The following is a 21,150-nucleotide window of genomic DNA, read 5'->3' as shown; positions in this document are numbered from 1 at the left end:
TCTCTCTCTCCCCCTCCCCCCTCCCACTCTGTCTGAACAAAATATTGAAAAATGTCCTCGGGTGAGGATAAAAAAAGGATTTCCAGCACACATTCTCTAGATTCTTTGGGGATAGGTACCTAAGATTTTTCTATAATGGCTTCTAGAACTACTGAAGAAAAAGCGATCTGTAGTCTCCAGCTACCAGCTAAATAAGTCCCTATAGAGGGAACAGATTTAAGTAGTGGTACAGTGCTGGTGTCCACAGAAAGAAACAGATATGCCAAAAACATTAATTAATTTTAATACCAGAAATAAGTTATTTTTCTTACAGTTGCCGAAGATCACGGTAGTTCTTGAAGGCATCAGGAGGAAGTTTTGTTATTAAGTTCTTCTGAAGTGACCTGAAATAAAGGTACCTTTTGATTCTTACTTGAAGTATTTTTTCTTTATTTTTAAACCACAACAATATGGATAATTTTAAACTTTATTTACATTAGCAGCAACTTTCAGGAAACATTTTGTTTCATGCTATTATGCTCACATGCATTGTATCATTTAAACTAGGTCTAACTGTTGATTTTATATTAATTAAAGATATTCTCTTGTCTTAAATTAGGTTATAGCTATAATTCTGACAAAAACTTAAAAAATAATAAAACAGAAAATAACTTTTAGTTATAGTCTCCTTTTTTATTTTTATTTAAAAAACATTAGAAAGCATCTCAGTTTCATAATGATAATAAAAATAGTGTTTCTTTTAAAAATACATTTAAAAACTTAAATAACTTTATTTTCTTCAATATTTCATTGCACAAATTTCACTACCTTTACTTCCTTTTAAAAGTAGTTATGGCAATCAATGTTCTCTCTCACTGATGTTTCTATCTCTCTATCCTTCTCCTTTTCTCTCTAAAAATTAATAAAGAAAAAAAGGTAAAAAACAAAAGTAGTTATGACCCTGACTGGTTTGGCTCAGCAGTTAGCCTGGGACCAATGAGTCACGGGTTCGATTCTGGTCAAGGGCACATACCTCGATAGCAGTTTGTCCTTGGCCCTGGTCAGGTCATTCAGGAGGCAACCAGTCAATGTGGCTCTATCACATCGATGTTTCTCTCTGTCTCTCTGTCTCTCCCTCCCTCCCACTCTGTCTGATGATAAATGGAAAAATATCCTCACATGAGGAATTAAAAAAAAAAAAAGTAGTTATGAAGGAAACTGTCAATTGGTACATACAATTAAACCATCTTTATTCAATAAGTGATCCATTTTAATTTCTAATAAATTATATAGAAATATTTTCCCTTGTATCACAATTTGAAAAGCAGCTTGACATAGACCAGGTCTACTGAATTGTGGTTGTATTGAAAAGGACTCAAATCTTTAATTTTTTGGAAGAAAAGCAATATAATGTAGTAGTAACAAAATAAAACAAGCAAAAAAAAAAAAAAATTCCCAAACTATTGCAACTAGGATCCCTTGCATGAATCACACATAATCTTTCCATGTCAGTCTTTTTCTTTAATTGTGAAGAATGGATTTAGATGAGATCAACTCTCATAATATGATGCTATTATTATTACCAACATTATATAAGATGATGGGACAAATACTCATTGATAATTGTCTGGAGGTTGACAACTGTGGGATGAACACTTGGAAATACTTGATGGAGATAAAGGACTCAGGTTAAGACAGTATAATACAATAGGCACAAACATTGTTATGTCGTTTTGGACCAGTGTTGCTTAAACTTGGTAAAGAATCCTTCTTAAAGAAAAACATTTTCTCAGACCCCCCAGAACACATTTTGGGACTCTAACTTGAGAACCACTGTTCTAGAGTGTGGAAGACCATGCATTCTCAACAGGGGTACTAAAATTCAAAGGGAGTAGAAATTGGTTATTAAAGAGTGAAAAACATCTCACTTTTTTAATGGATAAAAGACAGAAATACATCAAAAGAAATATAGTATATATGTAATAATAAAATGTCACAGGTGGGAAAAAATAGATAAAAATGATTAAAAAGGCTTTGGGAGAGGCAATATTTGATAAAAAGAGGTTACACACTGTTCCAAACTATACATACAAGTCACTTAATAATTTTTTTTAAATAATTTTTTCTCTATTGATTTTAGAGAGAAAGGAAGGGAGAGAGAGAGAAACATCGATGAGAGAGAACATCGACTGGCCGCCTCCTGCATGCCTCCCACTGGGGATGGGCCCATAACCTGGGCATGTGCTCTGACCGGGAATCAAACTGGTAACTTCTTGGTGCATGGGTCCATGCTCAGCCACTGAGCCACACCAGCCAGGTGGCATTTCCTTTTTTTTCTGGTCAAGAAGATTAGACCCTAATCACTATATTACAAGAAGAATGTTCGATACATTTAAAAGAGACATAAGTGAGGTCCTGTGAGAGAACTCAAGAGCAGGAGGTTCCCTGCACCTGAGTAGGAGGGAAGGGAGGGTCATTTAAGTTATCTTAAATAATGTTTCTTAGAATTTGGGTTTATATTAGTGCCTAGGATTTATAGGCTCCTTTTTTTTTTCTAAGTAATGCCAAATATTTTCACAAATAGCATTCTCTATATTTTCATAGTGCTCCATTGAAATAGAAAGAGGTAGGTGGTACTATTTACACTTAATAGAAGCAACCAAAATACTTTTAATAGATTCTTGCATTTTAAAATTTAATACTCCAAGTTTTACTCTTCACAAAGTGCAGTGTGTGTGAGTGTAAAAGAGCAACTGCTGATTTTATTGTTGTCAAAGCTCGTTCTAGTTGGATTATATAGTTTTAATGATTAAATTCCAGGACCTTAAGGCCAGCTTTCACACAACATTAATGTTTAGCAAGTTAGAACAATGCATAAATAACCATATTTATCTGTTTGTCTCTTTTGTTCATTAACATTTATGTGAAACATCTTTAAAAAATCCCAACTTCAACACGTATTACTTGGATTATTGGCTTCTTTAGTACTTTACTTATATATGATTTAGTCCACTTCTGACATATCCCTATGATAGTTCCAACTCAAAATATAGAATGAACTCAGTAATAAAATTTGAGATTTACTCTTCTAATGTATTTGCTCTGAAGCCTAGAGTCCCTTTCCTCTGTGGAATGGAACAAACACTGTGATGAAATGTGATGCTGAGTCAGCATTCTGCAGAGAAAAGTAACATGGACAACCTGAATCAAGCTGCTCAACCCAAAGTGCAAGAAAATGCTATTAAACACACACACACACACACATGCACACACGCACACACTAAAATAGTGGTACAGACATACACTCCTGGGCTTCAGTCCCACATCTCCAAATTCCCATTGGAAATTTCCACTGAGTGACCTGTTAACCTCAAATTGAAAGAAACATCTAAAATTGGAGTCCTAATCTTCTCTACTTTTTTTTGTTGTTGTTGAAAGTATTATAGACATCCCCCCCTTTTCCCCCATTAGCCCCCTCTAATCTTCCCTACTTACTGTCACCAGTCTTGTCATGCTTGGATCGCTCTACTACTCAGAACAGAAACCCTGAAGTCATCTTGGACACCTCCTTCACCATCACCTTTCTATAGCCAATCATTTGTGATCCCAGTTTTTCCTTATACCAAGGGTTGAAAACTGGTGGCTCACATGTCTGTACACATCTCTTTATGTATGTACATATGTATGTACATATGTACGAATAAATGTGTATATGTACATATGTATGTATTGAGCCAGAAGAACTACTTTTAAATTGAATCAGAATACCTTTAGGTGGGACATGCACTTTCTAGTTGGTCACTGCCTTATCCAGTTCTCTCCTTCTGTTCCTGTTTTACAAAGGTTAGCTGAATTGTTTAAGAATGACATAAAATTTTATTTGTGGAAAAATAAAAAATGAGATTGTTAGCATCAAGGTGGTTCTTTGGTTTGGATGTAACTAGTAATTTGATATAAGCAGTGGGGGTAATAACTCTTTTCTTGGAAACTAGAATGAAATCATCATATATTTTTATACCCAGCAGTTATAGGCAAAATTTAAATCATGGAAACTCTCCATAGGACCTCAGACTTTTTTGGGAGTGGATTATTATCTTTTTTCTAGTAAGACTAATTACTATAAAAAAGAGCTTGGGTGAATTGAGGGTAAGATAGAAGGTTATTCTTAGTTTAGGTGGGAATGTTGCCTCCTTTGGAAGTCTCTGTGGCTTAACCCACCTGATGTTCTCAGCTCAATATTAATTTGGGTAAACTCCCCAGGTGACTATCACTTGGGTAAACTCTCCAGATTCTATTAATTTGATGGTACTACTGTCCTCATAGTTATTCCCCACCTCTTATATACACCAAGCATATGATTTGCTTGGTGATGTGGTTTGGGTTGAAAAAGGCCAAACCTGGCCCAGCCTATGGAGCTCAGCGGATTAAGTGTCATCCCATGAAAGTCCTGGCTCAATTCCCGGTCAGGGCACATGCCCAGGTTGTGGGCTCAATCCCTAGTCTAGGACATACTGGAAGCAGTTGATCGATATATCTCTTTCACATAGATGTTTCTATCTCTCCCATGCTCTCTTTAAAAAAAAAAAAAATTAATAAAAACATATTTTAAAAAATAATAAAAAAGGCAGGACTTGCCAACATTTATAAATTTAAGAACTACTATTTTGTCCCCATATACCCAAAAGTCAGAGCTATAAGTCACTAGAACATCTGGATGAAAAAAAACTGTAGCAAAAATACTGGATTAAAATATCTATTTTCTGCCCTGGCCGGTTTGGCTCAGCGGTGGCCCACAGACCAGAGAGTCCAGGGTTCAGTTCCCACTAAGGGCACGACGTACCTCAGTTGCAGTTTGTCCCCGGCCCTGGTTGGGGTTGTGTGGGTGGCAGCCACTTGATGTGTCTCTCTCGCATCAATGTTTCTCTCTCTCTCTCTCTCCCTCCCTCCCTCTCTATCTGAAGATAAATGCAAAAAAGAAAAAAAAAAAAGTCCTCGGGTGAGGATAAAAAAAAATTTGTTTTTTACTGATTTCTTTTGAAAGTTTCAGCCAAATGTGTGTATTTATGTTGCTGAAGTTTGTTGAATTCAAATTCATACTGGACCAACTGCTTTTTATGAGGATTTCCTTCTACATATATAAGTTTTAACTACTTAAGAAAAAACCCCAACATCAACATCTCCAAGTCAAATGTGATTTAGAAGAGTTAGATTTTTATTTTATTTTTTTATTTTACTATTTTTTAACTCATCTTTATTGTTGAATGTATTACAGATGTTTCTCCCTTTCTTCCCCAATGACCCCCTCCTCCCCATTCCCACCCCCTCCTGCCTTCCCCACACTATTGTCGGTTTCCATTGGTTGTGCATATATGTATAGAAATTCTTTGATCTACCCTCCCTCCCCGCTTCCTTTGAAGTTCATCAGTCTAACAACCAATTTGTACTTCTTAATTCTTTCATCTTTTTCATACATCCCCCTAGCCCCCCAGAAAAGTTAGATTTTAAATGTGAATTTCTAGGAGTACTTAATCCAATTTATTTACTTGTTTTATTTATACATAAGAGTGTTTATGTTTAATAAAGTCTAAAAGAGCTCTTTTAGACTTTATGTTTAATAAAATTTATGTTTAATAAAGTCTAAAAGAGCTCTTTCAATAATATATCAAGTAAAACCTTGATAAAATAAGAAAGCTCTATATAATAGTTTGGGAGATTTTTTTCTTTAGTGGTATTTACAATTGATGGTATCACATGTTTAGATGAAATATGGAACACTACTTTACAGTAATGTTATTAGAGACTAAATAAGCTAATATATGGAATAATTTAGAATAAGGGGAGCATTTAATAAATGCAAAATAAGTATCAGTAATCATAATTGACCATGGAACAATGACATCATCTTCGAATAAAAATGCATTATTAATAACGGCAAAGCCTTAATTATGACACAGCTTTACAAGTGCTATTCTGGCTGTCAGGATGAAGCCATTCTTTTCTACTTACATTGAAGTCACATTTGAAGATACTGATGGAACATCTTGTAATTTGGCCATATCACAGTTAAGCTGTAAACCTCGGCAAACACATAGCCTGGGTATAGAACCGAGGGCTGAATAAAGAAGAGGTAGTTAGGCAGGAGAACATTGAGGGACCAGGAAAAGGAAGGTAATGAAAAGAAAGAAATGGAAAGTTATGAAAATTATTTAATACCAAGTATATCATGTCTTACCTAAGCAATTTGGGCAATGCTTTAAATTAAGTTTCCAGAATTTGCTTTTAATTTAACGTTAAAATGGTGCCAGATAATTAGGATATGAAAATATACAGATTTAAATAGCAGACTGAAATTCTCCATTTTTTGCAAATGAACAAAGTCATCTGTTCTTACCTTGGGAGAGAAGCTATGTCTGAGGGTGATATGATAGTGTGTGATGGGCTTTAATGTCCATATTAAAGTTGCTACTTAAAAATAAAGTATTTAGCCTGGCCAGTGTGGCTCAGTGGTTGAGCACTGACCCATGCACCAAGAGGACACTGGTTGGATTCCCGGTCAGGGCACATGCCCAGGTTGTGGGCCTGATCCCCAGTGGGGGGAATACAGAAGGCGGCCAATCGATGTCCTCGCTCATTGATGTTTCTATCTCTCTCTCCCTTCCTCTCTCTCTAAAATCAATAAAAATTTTTTTTAAATAAATAAAGTATTTACTGCCCTGGCTGTTTTGGCTCAGCGGTTAGAGCGTCGGCCTGCGGTCCTGAGAGACCCGGGTTCGGTTCCTGCTAAGGGCGCGTACCTCGGTTGCAGTTTGTCCCCGGCCCTGGTCGATTGTGCGGGTGGCAGCCACTCGATGTGTTCCTTTCACATCGATGTTTCTCTCTCTTTCTCTGTTCCTCTCTCTCCCTCCCACTCTACCTTAACAAAAAATGGAAAAATGTCCTCGGGTGAGGATAAAAATAATAATAAGAATAAAGTATTTACTGATAGCATAATCAAACCTTTAATGAAGGACTAAATCATTTTTAAGTATCATGAAAGCAGAGAACTAAACACTGAGCTATAATGTTGGTAGATTTTTTTCTGAAAAATTCAGGAGTTTTTTAAAAGATTTTTAAGTAATCTTTTGAACTTTTTTTTTTAATCTTCACCCAAGGATATTTTTCCATTGATTTTCAGATAGAGTGGGAGGGAGGGAGAGAGAGAGAGACAAATATCGATGTGAGAGGGACACATCAGTTGGTTGCCTCCCGCACGATCCCAACCAGGGCTGGGGTGGAACCGCAACTCAGGTAAATGCCCTTGACGGGAAACGAACCCAGGACTCTTTGGTCTGCAGACCGACATTCTAACCGCTGAGCCAAACTGGCCAGGGTGATCTTTTGGCTTTTGTAGGGATGGAAGAATGTCTAAAACATTTATGGGAATGAACATTTTTTTACACCTATTCTATTTATTAATGGGTGTTGGGAAAAGGGAGAATGGGATATATGCCTTTGGCTGCTGTGTGGGGCTAGAGTGATAGTCTTAAAGATGTGACCCAATATTTGTAACATCTATGAGAGACTGGCAATAATGTGTTCATATAGCTAAACAGTAAAGTGGGATTATTATTAGATATAAGAAATATACAGTAGCCTGGTTCCTGCTTCCAGGAGGAGTAGACGATTACTGAGAGCAGTGAGGAGTGCTCCCCTCTACATTTACACTGAAGCCCTGAATTGCAGAGCAGAGGTTACCGACTCAAATGTCTACACCGAACAGGCAAAGTAGGTGTAGACTGTGTCCAGATGTCCCAGTGCAACAGCTTCTCCTAACTGTTGCCATATTAGGATAGAACACCTGTAGCTAACTCCACCAACCTCTTTCAAGATGCCAGATATACAATGTTTACTATATAATTACCTATTTTAAAAATGATAACAGCTAACAACATTTTAAAAGATCGGAGGACAAATAAATTTTCTATGAGAATTTCCTGCTTGCAGGCTTCATTTTTGACATTTACAGTAAAGCTTCCAGGGCACAGAAATGTACGTTAAAGGCAAAGCGGAGATTCCTGTGACGAAGCTGGTGGATGGCTGCTCACCAGCACATTTGGCTACAGCCTTTGAAACAGGAACGTTTCTCCTTTGCTCAGATCCAGGGTGACAGGTGTTCTTCCTCTCCTCCCAAATAACTCTGCAGACACTTTTACAAGACCACAAGAGATCAGGATAATAACTTAAGTTTTGTGTGTGTGTTTTGTTTTTTGTAAACATCTGCCAAGAACTTTTAAACAGTTTTATAGTGGTAAGTAACCGTTTTGGTTGTGGGCCTCTGAACACGGATTTTGTCTCTTTACATAAAAGCCATTCTAACGTGAGTGTGTTTATGTTGTGGGGAAGGAATGTTGAGGGTTTTGCAGGAAGATGAAGGTCCTGAGGTGAGAGGTAGAAGGGCAGTGAGATTAGCTTTAATTCCAGAGCACTTTTTTCCTATTTATGGAAGCTGAATTAAGATAGTCCATACATGCCTGGCCAGTGTAGCTCAATGGATTGAGCGTCGTCCCATGCCCCAAGAGGTCATAGGTTCGATTCTTGGTCAGGGCACATGCCCAGGTTGGGGGCTTGATCCCCAGTAGGGGGGTGTGCAAGAGGCAGCCAAGCAATGTTTCTATCTCTCTCCTCCCTTCTTTCTCTAAAAAATGTAAAAAAAAAAAAAAAAAATCCATATATGTTGATTACAGGGTTACCTAATGGGGGTGGGGGGACACCTAAATATCCAACAAAAGGATGATTAGTAAATTGTGTCACTTAAAATGTTACAGTATATTTTTTAAAAGTTTATACTATATAATACCATATTATATACTTGTAATAATATAAGCATAGTGTTATGCTTTTATATTATGCTAAAATGCTAACTGAAAATGATAAAAATGGCTTGTACAGGACATTTCAACCATGTTAAAATAAAAAAGGATGAGTAATGCACCAGCTGGTTAATAAAATTATGCTTGAGTCAAGAAGTCTTTCCAAATCTCTGTACTCTTCAAGTTCCTCAAATTTAAACTTTATTAATATATTAGTTAATGCTAGATATCTTTTCTGTGACATTGTTCTTGAGAGGTGACGTTAAAAATACAAATTCTTCCAAATGTGAATTCAGCTAACAGTAATTATAGGCCATCCTCGGTTTCATTTCCAACAAATCCTTATAATAATCTGATTCAGATAAAGTGGCACAATAGGAAACTTAATTCAAGTATCACTCCTAAATTTTACACTATACTTTCTATTCCATTTTATATTGCTTTTAAGTTTCAAAAAGATATTGAATTATTACCATATGTTTATTGCGAACTGCTTAAAAGCTTTTTGGGAATAAGGTGAGACATAAAAAGATCCCATTAAAATTTAAGAGATGAAAAGTATATGCAATAAAACAAAAGGAAAAGAAAAACTATGTTTTGAGAAAGTGTGGCTTAATCCATTAATTTTTTTTCCTCATTATATTAGCAGTTAAATTATACGAGCTAACTTTTTTCTTTTCCCAAGGCTTTTAGCTTTTCAATGATCAAGTAATTTGGTCTTCATATTCTGGGAGACAATATGAGGCTGAGGCAGATTGCTGAGTAACCTGTGAGATTTATAGGAAGACTGTAGACTCCCTTAAACTGGAGATTGTTAGCAGTTTTTATTAATCTCATTTGAGTAGTAAAGATATAAATGTTAAAAATGAAAACAAAAGCTATACTCTATTAAAAATACTGTCTTTCTAATTAAAAAAAAAGCTACAATTTGTAATTTGTGGTAGAACATAAAGGAAACAAAAATAGTAAAGGAGTACTCCCTCTCTGCTTTTTAACTGAAATTTTGAAAAGCTAGTATCAACATTACAATTCCAAGGCACAAATTTATATTTGCACAATTTATTAGAATAGACTAAACTTATTTCAAAGGAATTATTCACAAAAATCTTCCTGATCTAAAATAGTAAAGATTTAATCCTCAAGGTTATACCTTCCCTCACTCCCTCCAGTGTTTCTGTTAAGTTTTTGATATACCACTAAATGTGGCAGGTTATAATTAATAAGGATTTTTTTTTTTTTTGTAGTTCTAAAGCATAGTTTAGACTTCAGAAGATTTTTCATTTACAAGCAGCTTGTATGCTCTTCTATATCCAGTTTCCTTTATATCAGAGTTTATAGTGTGTAAAATGGGGACATATAAAATGGCAACCTTGACTGACAATAATTTGGTTTACAACAATACCTAGCATGATTGATTACTTTTATACTTCCTAAGTCATTTTTATATAAAATTCTCAAGTTAAGATTGCATATCTAATAGAGCTTGCAACAGGAAAACTGTAACTAACCTTTTTTTTTTTAAATGTTGGATCCAACTTTTAAAGACATGGTGTCTTATGAACTCATGGAAAAGGAGTCTCAACCCCTCTGATTACTTACAGCATTTCGGTGTTTTTGGCTTAAAGAGATATGGGGAGGTCGTTCTGTTGTAATTGCTAAAATGTAATTTCTCCAATTGCAAAAGCCATCCATTGATGTCTCCTAAAATAAAAAACAGAGAGCAGAAAAGTTCAAGAAAACATAAATACTCTGGTGTATTGAGGAAAATAGGTTCTCACTTGAAAATGAATGAGTGGTTCTCAAACTTAGTGAGATAAACATTTTCTGGGAGCTTGTTACAAATGTGAATTTCTGAGCCCCCAGTCTATAGAGCCTGATGTTCTATGTCTGAGATGGACCTCCTAGTCTCTATTTTTTTTTCCTTTTATCGATTTTAGAGAAAGAGGAAGGGAGAGGGAGAGAGAGAAATAGAAACATGGATGAGAGAGAACATTGATTGGTCACCTCCTGCATGCCCACACTGAGGATCTGGCCCACAGCCTGGGCAGGTGTCCTGACTGGGAATCGAACCAGCAACCTCTTGGTGCATAGGTTGACACTCAACCACTGAGCCACACCAGCTGGAGTATTTTTAACAAGCACTCTCAACTATTGTTTGGCAAGTAGTGTTTGGCCCACACTTGGAGAAACAGTACTTTAGATGTACTGAAACATGATACACTGTTCTTGGTACATTAATTATGATTCCCTCTATCTTCTTCAATATGAAAAGTGATGTTGGAAATATATTAACATGGATAGATGCTGATGACAGTTAAAATGAAAAAGAAAGAAAACAACATGAGTTGTTGAAAGGCAAATGCATGGATGTTGAGTCACCAAAGATACAGATTATGAGAGACATGGCCATTGTATTAGCTGCAATAAACCTGTAGTGGGTAGTATAGATTGATCCACTCAACCATCATTCAACACCCCCTTCCCTGATGTGTTCCTGTAGAGCAGAGACAAAAGCTTACAACATTTCACATCACCTTTACAGCCAGGGTTTGGGGTGCACTCACATGTATTTTGGTTGGGGGAAAGGAGGTAGAAGTCATTTTCCTACAGCTATGTCTAAGACAGAGACATCAGATAAGAGGCAGTCTTAGTGAGGCAGGGTATTCCGGCTTTGTGGGTGTAGAGGCGTTGTGTGGTGGGCGGGCGGCAGGATGAGGGGCTGTCTCAGGTTCTGGATCGCAGCTCTGGTGGTGTGCTCCTGGGTTTAATGGCACCAGTGAGGGCCTTGCTGACTCCCACTCTTCATGCACTTCAGGACATGTTGTAATTATCTAATTTCTGTTTGACCTACCTAGCGTGGGTTCTGTTTTTTACATTAAACCCTGGTAGATACAGAGAATGATTCAATTATTGGATTAAAAGGCGGTTTAAATATGATTGGACATTTGGTTAACTTGGGGAACGCAAGTGGAACCCCACGCGTGAGAACAAAGTAGTGCATTTTTTTCTGAACCCAAGAGTTTCCGTGTAGTTTAGTTTTGTGGCCACACTACAGGAATTTTCTGTTTCTCCCACATGGGTTCTGGGGATAGAGTCAAGAGCCTTACAAAGCGTTCTGCTCTATTGGGATCCAGAATCATCTGTTTGTTTCCTTGGCTGTCAGGTTTGGAAGTTTATGGCATGATATTGTGTCCTTTTCCTGGTTTGGCTGAGTTTGCTGAGTTTTTAGCAAGTTTTTTTTTATCCTCACCTGAGGACATTTTTCCATTTTTTATTCAGAGTGGGAGGGAGAGAGAGGAAGAGAGAGAGAGAAACATTGACGTGAAAGGGACACATTGAGTGGCTGCCACCCGCACGACCAACCAGGGCTGGGGACAAACTGCAACCGAGGTCCGCGCCCTTAGTGGGAACCGAACCCGGGTCTCTCTGGACCACAGGCTGACGCTCTAACCATTGAGCCAAACCGGCCAGGGCGCAAGTTTTTACTTTTAAAAATTTGGTTCATGCCCTGGCTGGTTTGGCTCAGCGGTTAGAGTGTCAGCCTGCGGTCCGGAGAGACCCGGGTTCGGTTCCCGCTAAGGGCACGTACCTCGGTTGCAGTTTGTCCCCCGCCCCGGTTGGGTCCTGTGGGTGGCGACCATGGGTGGCAACCAATTGATGTGTCCCTTTCACGTCGATGTTTCTCTCTCTCTCTCTCCCTCCCACTCTATCTGAACAAAATATAAAAAAAAAAATGTCCTCGGGTGAGGATAAAAAAACAAAAATTTGGTTCATATCTTTAGATATAAAAAAAATTCTGTGATTTTTTTTTTAATCCTTACCCGAGGATATTTTTCTATTTCTCTTTAGACAGAGTGGGAGGAAGAGAGAAAGAGAGGGAGAGAGAGAGAAACATCAATGTGAGAGAGACACATAGACTGGCTGCCTCCCGCACGACCCTAACTAGGGCTGGGGACGAACCACAACTGCGGTACATGCCCTTGACCAGAACTGAACCCGCAACTCATTGGTCTGTGGGCTGATGCTCTATCCACCAAGCCAAACTGGGCAGGGCATCTGTGAGAGATTTTAATTCTCTCATTTTAACAGAGAAATTGAATATTAACACATAGCACTGAGAGAACTAATAATTTGGAAGTATGTACCACACTGTACTGGGTACTTTATTTTATCCTCATAATTATTCTATTTGGTCATTATTGTTTTCTCCACTTACAGATAAAAAAATCAATTCTGAGAAGTTTAAGTGATTTAACTAGAAACAGAATTATTTAAAAATAACTGAAGAATTAATAAGATTGTATTATTTTAATTTTTTCCTTAGCCAAAGATATTAATCAGTTGATATTCTACCTGTAGAAGTCCAACTTTTGTGTGACATCAGATTTAAATAATATAAAACATGTTTTTAAATTTATTAAATTTAGAGAAAGAAAGGGAAGAGAGAGAGAGATTGATTTGTTGTTCCACTAACATATGCATTCATTGGTTGATTCTTATATGTGTTCTGACCAGAAATTGAACTCAAAACCCTTGGTGTATCCGGACGATGCTTTACCCAACTGAGCTACCATGGCCAGGGCTAAATATTTAATTCCTACTACTTGTTTTCTATTTTTCAGTAGTTCATTTCCATTATTGAGGCTCTTATATCAGAATTATATAAATTATACAAACGTTCATTTAAATAACAAACAAGTAGTTATCAACTGGAATTTAATTTATAATTATTGTTATTGATAAATCAGTGAAAGTATTGCAAATCATTAAGGTACTACTAAAAAACCAATTTAAAAAATAAATTAATTTTCATATTAATGTTATAAACTTTTATACATTGATAAATGTTATAAATAAACTACATGAGCAAGATAAATCATTTGGTTCTGGCTATGTTGAGACATTATTTTTTAATTTTTAAAATTTTTTTTGTGGTATATGCCCCTAGTGGGAACTGAACCTAGGACTCTGGTCCGCAGGCCGACGCTCAACTGCTGAGCCAAACTGGCCAGGGCTTTTTTAAAATTTTTAAACAAACTTTAATTTTTAGAACAGTTTTAGACTTACAGGAAAATTGCAAAGATAGTACAAAGAATTCCCATATACCCCTCATCCCATTTCCCCTATGATTAACCCCATGTATTAGTATGATACATTTGTTACGGTTAATGCAACAAATAAACAAGAAAAACAAAGAAACAAAAATTCATAGATGCAGATAAGAATATGGTGGTTACCAGAGGGCAGGGGGGTGAGGGGTAGTAAAGGGTAAAAGGGGTGAAATATGTGGTGACTGAAGAAGATTTAATTTTAGGCAGTGGGCACACAATGCAACATACAGACGATGTATCATAGAAATGTACACTTGAAATGTATATAATCTTATTAACCAATGTCACCTCAATAAATTCAATTAAAAAAAATGGCAAAGCCAGTCTTAGCAAGAAGGAAGGCCAACACAAAAATAGGCCAAGGGTTGCCCTGGCTGGCCTGGCTCAGCGGTTAGAGCATTGGCCTGTGGACCAAGGGGTCACCGGTTTGATTCCCATCAAGAGCATGTTACCTTGGTTGCAGTTTGATCCCCGGTCCTGGCTGGGGTCATGTGGGAGGCAACCAACTGGTGTGTCTCTCTCACATCAATGTTTCGCGCTCTCTCCCCCTCTCTCCCACTCTATCTGAAAAATTGATGGAAAAGTGTCCTCGGGTGGGGATTAGACAACAACAAAAAAAGGCTGAGGGTCATAATTTGCCACTCCCAATATACATGAAATTCCATAGAGTTCTATGTAAAGAATAAAATCACAGTCAGAAAAAATTAGGTTAAAATACTTTCTCTCGCCCTGGCCGGTTTGGCTCAGCGATTGGAGTATCGTCCTGCGGACCAGAAGGTCCCAGATTCAGTTCCCGCTAGGGGCACATACCAAAAATAAATAAATAAATAAAAATAAAATACTTTCTCTCTTAAATTCTGATCTAGTGTAGTCTTGCACGAGTCTTAACACCCTAAGGAAAATGAAGGTGGCTTCTTTCTGGGACAAAGTGATCAGTATATAGATTATGTTTCAAAGTTGGCATTTTTGACTATGTTAGCTAGATGATGTCTTAAAGGCTGGATGTTATGAATAACAATAGAATTTCTAAATTTCATACCTTCCCCTTTAACAAATTAGAGTCATACTTGAAGGACAAATTTTTTTAATCCTCACCTGAGGACATTTTTGCATTTATCATCAGATAGAGTAGGAGGAAGGGGGGGGGGCGGAGAAACATCGATGTGAGAGAGACACATCAACTGGCTGCCACCCACATGACCCCAACTGGGGCCGGAGACAAACTGCAACCAAGGTACATGCCCTTAGCGAGATCCGAACCCAGGACTCTGGTCTGCAGGCCGATGCTCTAACCGCTGAGCCAAACCCGCCAGGGCTGAAGGTCAAATTTATAGAATTTTAACATGCAAACTTCCCTATGGAAGAAGTGATACAGTGATTCTGGGCAAGTAAATTATAGGCATGAAAAAAGAAGTAAGGTCGGAGAAGAAAGTGGTGAGACTCGTGTGCCTTCACCTTCTCTCTCTAAGCCAAATTCTGGAGGGGAATGCATCTGGAGGGGTTGAGGGGAATGCCAAACACACAAGAGCAATTTCCCTGGGTTGCTAGAGAAAACAGAACATGCATTACACTAGGCATGATGTTCATTACATAACAAATTCCAGGAATGTGACCATAACCATCTCACCTGCACAGATACCAGCCAGTGCAGCTGATATACAGGTGTCTCACCTGAATACAGGTGTCAGGAAAGGGCAAGGGACCACTTCAATCTTCATGAACATAAAGCCACTTAGGACTGACTCCCGTTTGTGAGTGGAGTAGGGAGAGGGAGATGTAGCAGAAATCTGAGAAACTGAGTCATCCAAAAGAAGCCTGACAATATTACCATAGTGGATTAAGTTTACTGGATTGGGCAAACATTTAATTGTGATGCCCTGCTAATTAAGGTTTTATAAGAAAAATATGATTATTTACAGATAAAGATGCATTTTATTCACAATTGTTAATATAATGTGAGAGAAATCTGACCCTGCTATACAGCAGGCATATTTTGATCATATCATTCCAATAATTCTAGCTATGTACTACTATAAATGACATCTCTACAAATAAGAACTTTTTTAAAAATAATTTTTTAAACTTCTCACCTGAGGATATGCTTTTTAAAAATTGATTTGAGAGAGAGGAAGAGAGAAGGAGGGAGAGAGAGAGAGAGAAAGAAATATCAATATGAGAGAGTAGCACATGGCACAAGCCCCAAGTGGGGACCAAACCCAAAACCTAAGTATGTGCCCTGACTGGGAATTGAATTGAACCTGCCACATTTCAGGGCATGGAACGACATTCCAACACTCCAACCAACTGAGCCACACTGGCTTGGTTATTTTTTAAAGTCTTATGTAAAGAAGAGGGATGAAATATACATATATATATATATATGAATATTTGCATTTGTGGCGGGTTGAAGAACAGAAAGATTATGGCTATCAGGTCACATGTGTAAGAGGACATAATGTTCTTGCAGACCTTCCTACATGCCTGGGTTTGGATTATATGCATAGAAACTACATCCCAGGCCTCCTTTTTTATGCTTGGACTAGATAGGCTTAAAATTTTTCAGAGATGCTGACATTATTGAATTGACGCTTCTCTTACTCTGAAAAAGAGTCCAGATTTATCAGAGGGAATGATCTGGTAGCTCAGCATTTTTGGAGGGTGGTATGAACCATCATTAGAGAGGATGGGCTATCTCCTTTGTGAAGTGCTGAGGAACGGACTGCACATATTCTTAGAAATATATAAAAAATGCATGCATGAAAGGTGCAGTTACATGTAGATTAATTAGTGACTGATTCTATGTTTATGTCCTGTTTGGCTGTGTTTAGTTTAGAGTTCAGACTACCAAACTAAAAAATTTTAATAAGTTTTAGCACTAAAATAATTACAGGTAACTTGGGTATGACAAAAGTAATATGTATTTGTGCCACATTTTGACACACACACATATATGAGGCATTGATGATTTTTCTAAGTAATCTGTGTGTGTGTCTGCAGAGTAAGGCTGAATAGCGGGCTTGCAGGTGTCTGAAGGCCTCACCCTTGCAGACCACCAGTGCCTGTGGCATTTTGCAGGAGGAGGTGCACACACGTTCACGTTCATGTTCACATTCGCGTTCATGTTCTGACATCCACCTAGACTGCGGAAACAGCAGTGGAAATGGGGGAAGTAGCCGCACTCCAGACAAGGCTATTGCTGTGGGTAGGGCTTCACCACTGTCGTGAATTCATGAGATGAGGAGCTGGGTGACTGCCAGATGATGATTTTTCTCTGTTTTGTTGTTATTGTTAATCCTCAACTGAGGATTCCATTGGTTTTTAGAGAGAGAGGAAGGGAAGAAGGGAGGGGGAGAGAGAGAGAGAAGGAGAGAAATATCCATGAGAGAAGGAGACATTGATTGGTTGCCTACTGCATGTGCCCTGAACCTGCAACCCAGGCTTGTGCCCTTGACTGAGAATCAAACCCATGACCCTTCGGTGCACGGGCCGGCACTCTAACCACTGGGCCCACTGGCCAGGGCTCTCACTCTGGCTTTTTAGCAAACCCTGTATTTAATTGAACTTTTCAATTTGCTGCATTTTGACCATTAATAGATAGTGTAGTGATTAAAATCACGGGCTTTGGGCTTTTTCCTAATCCTCTGTCCCCTTCCATCAACTCTCTTGCCCTTCTTCTGTTTTAAGAGGCTCACTATGTGGCCTTAGTTGAAATATTTTAGTTCAACAAATCCAAATGAGGTAGTTATTGACATTACTTTTCTTCTCTCTTTCTTAATCCTCCTCCTTTGTTCTCCTTTTTCACCTTGATGTATTTACCCCTCCCCCTCACACACACAGTTGAAAAAAAGAGGGAGAGGAGAGGACAGAGGTGATGTCAAAAAGGAAGTGGGGATTTTAGAATGCAGAAAGAAACAGGACAAACCTACTTGTATTACCCTAAGCCACAGCATATATCATAGTGTGCAGATCTCTTTTTAAACACCATCTTCAAACAAACAAGCTTTTCAGTAATTTGTTTTTACCTTCTTCTCTGCCTTCCCAAAGCATTTTCTTCCTCCCACAACAAGGCAGGACTATAAAACACAGGAAATGTAGCCGAAATCACAAAGTTGGAAAGTTAGCATTTTTTAAGAAAACAGCTTTTGGTATATGTGTTTCTGTATTTTAAATCCTGTATCCTTTATATTTTAAGAATGTATGGGGTGCCCCGCTAGTGTGGCCCAGTGGCTTGAGCATCACCCCATGGATTGAGAGGTCTCTGTTCAATTCCCAGTCAGGGCACATGCCTGGGTTGTGGGCTTGATCCCCAGTAGGGAGCGTGCAGGAGGCAGCCCATCGATGTTTTCCTCTTACATTGATGTTTCCATCTCTCTCTCCCTAAAAAAATCAATAAAAACATAGTTTTTTTTTTTTTTTTTAAAGATTGTATGGGGCAATGAGCAGAATGGTTTTTCACACTAGTAATAATCCCACTGGAATTTGATCCTTTGATTTTTTTTTTTTTTTTTGAGACCTGTAGGTTAGTATTAAGAGCACTGTACTAAAAGAATATTGTTAGGGAAATTGCTTTCCAGTATGTATTGGTAGTACTGTATGAACAGTATTGTTAAAAATATATACATTTACTAAACAAGAATTTTTTTTTAGCTAAAAATGAATGTAATGGTGCTGTGTAAATAAAAATTAATGACATAGTCATAGATCAAGACAAATCTGGTCTTACGTGCTATATGAACTCAATAGATATTTGCTAAGTGAATGAATGTATGAATGGATAAATGATGAGGCTCTGACCTCAAATATATTTTGAGAAAAACAGCTTCTCTTACAACACAATAAAATTTGAGAATCTGGGGTACTTATAAAAAACACAGGTTTTCGGGCTCGTCTACTGGAGATTCTGATTTATTTGTTAAGTGCCCTAGGTGAGCCTTAGAATAAGTTTTAGAAGAACTGCATTATGAAGTTCATCCCCGTCAGTGTTCTCACACTGCAGTAATGGGAAATTCTGTCAACCAGAAGGAGCATCTTTCTTTTCGTTAGCAGAGTTGCTGATTATTAACAATCAGGGGGTCCAAACCACTCAAATAAGATTAGTGCAAGTGGCCCCTAATTTAAGGGCACTTTGCTTATAGCTCCCCTTATTACACTTATTGTAATTGTTTCGCACTATGCTTATCTATGAATGTATTTTATCTCTTTATGAAAGCATGGTAGGAAATAACCTTTTGAACCTATGTATTTTTTGTATACCTCAGTGACTACTAAGGTACTTTTAATTTATTAAAATGTGGCTCTTACTGGCTCTCATGAAGTGTATAAAGTATATAAAACACTAAAATATTATTTATACCAAGTATTAGTTTTAATGTAGTTTTATGGAAAAAAGTGGGTTAGACTCCACAGTTTGAATGCTGGACAGTGTTTCCAGGGACAAGTTCTGGATGGAAACAGAAAAGTCCAGTGCATTCTCTCTCTTTTCTGGAGCACGCCTTCACCTCTCCTCTCTCTTTTGTCCCTTAAAATGATACCATTATAATTAAGCTAGTTATTAATAACAGGAAAGGAGCAAAGGAAAACCAAATATTAATTTTTTTTATTAATCCTCACCCGAGGATATTTTCCCATTGATTTTTAGAGAGAGTGGAAGGGAGGGGAAAAGAGAGAGAGAGAAACATTGATGTGAGAGAGACACATCGATCGGCTGCCTCCTGCATGACCCCAACAGGGGCAGGGGGATCGAACCTGCAACCCAGTATGTGCCCTTGACTGGGAATCGAACCCATGACCCTTTGGTCCATGGGCCGATGCTCTAATCACTGAGCCAAACTGGCCAGGGCAAGGGAATGTCAAATATTATAGGCATGTCATTTAGACAGCTTCACCAGGATGCTAAAGCTTTATATTCCCCAGGGAGCCACTGGTCTATTCCCCACAGATCACTGGGGGAAGGGAATGGACAGGGGAAGAACAGATGCATACTCAGTAAAGTTGGGGTGATATCGGGAAGGTATCTGCCTGTCCGTCACACCTGGGAACAAGTCATTGGGCACTGAAAGGGCATACAATTTGAGATATTTAATCTCCTGAACAAAGAAGTTTGCTCTCTTGTGCTCTTGGTGTATTACACATTCCTGCATTTGCTCATATGGCCCACAACCACGTGACCCCACATACAATGGACTGTAACTAGCCTGATGCCAAATCAAACACAGCTGCAACATGGAAATGAAACCCTGGACACCGCTTTGCTTCTAGCTCTACTTAATCCCCAGCTACACTTCTTCCAGGACTGGATTAAGGGAAATGGGACTCTGGAAATCCAGGGATGTAATTCCACATAAATAAATATCACTTATCCTTCTGTGCAAGTTTCAGAAAATTCTTTTTCTCAAGATATTGTGAAGACACCACCCCCAGCACTCAGTGGAGGAAAGGGATACCTCAACTTACCCAATAACAAAAGTACGTATCTCTCCCATTCTCCTAAGGGCCCTTCTATTACTTCTGTAACTTTTTAAATAAACTTGCTCTTATAAAATTAAATTAAATTAAACAGTCCCAGTTTCCTGAATGCACTTATTTGTCATAGTGCTATATTAGGCTTTTCTCAAATAGTTTCCCAGGATTCTCTTTGAGAAGAGAGTTCTGCAGTAAAATATGTTTGAGAAATACTGCATGTTATCTCCCCACTTGGAATTAATAATGTGCTAGTATGATGAAAGGAGAACTCGGGCAGCAAAGAAATATCTTTAATTTTGTTTAACCCTTTTAATAAATACCATACTGTTTGGAAAGTGTTTGCTTTTGCATCTTCACAAAAGAGTATGTCTAGATCAGTGGTTTTCAAAGTGTAGATCCAGGACCAGCAGCATCAGCACTTCTTGTGAACTTCAAAGAAAAACAAATCCTGGACTCCCTTCAAGAGGCAATGAATCAGAAACTCTGTACATGGGGCTCAGCAACCTGAATGTTAACAAGTCCTTCAGCTGATCTGATTCCTGCTAAAGTTTGAAAAACCACCGCTCTGGACTAATTCATCAACTCTCTAGGTGTTCTGAAGTGGGTGACAAAATTGTTTGCAGTGGGAAGTGAATCGCTTCAAAAATTTAACAGGTGTAATATTCACCTGCAGTGTTTGTTAAATGCAGATTTCCGGGCTCCACTCCTACCTACTAGATCAGCGTTTCTGAGGATGAGGCTCAGGACTC

General features: G+C 38.0%; 1 protein-coding gene across 4 annotated transcripts in view; it reads right to left on the bottom strand.

Moving 5' to 3' along the window:
- The window catches only part of RXFP1 (relaxin family peptide receptor 1), a 117,755-nt gene that overhangs the window by 36,396 nt on the left and 60,209 nt on the right, over nt 1-21,150 (bottom strand). For 2 of the 4 annotated variants that reach the window (XM_036240284.1, XM_036240286.1), the window contains exons 3-5: nt 10,428-10,529; nt 5,986-6,091; nt 312-383 (exon numbers count right to left, since the gene is read on the bottom strand). In XM_036240284.1, the coding sequence (XP_036096177.1) occupies nt 312-383; nt 5,986-6,091; nt 10,428-10,529 (280 nt within the window). The remainder of the gene's footprint in view (nt 1-311; nt 384-5,985; nt 6,092-10,427; nt 10,530-21,150) is intronic. The other 2 variants (XM_036240285.1, XM_036240287.1) reach the window with 1 other exon arrangement.

The sequence above is a fragment of the Molossus molossus genome, unplaced genomic scaffold, assembly GCF_014108415.1.
Source record: "Molossus molossus isolate mMolMol1 unplaced genomic scaffold, mMolMol1.p scaffold_m16_p_4, whole genome shotgun sequence".
Lineage (NCBI taxonomy): Eukaryota > Metazoa > Chordata > Mammalia > Chiroptera > Molossidae > Molossus > Molossus molossus.
The sequence above is the reverse complement of the archived record's forward strand: the minus strand, read 5'-3'. Positions and strand labels throughout refer to the sequence as shown.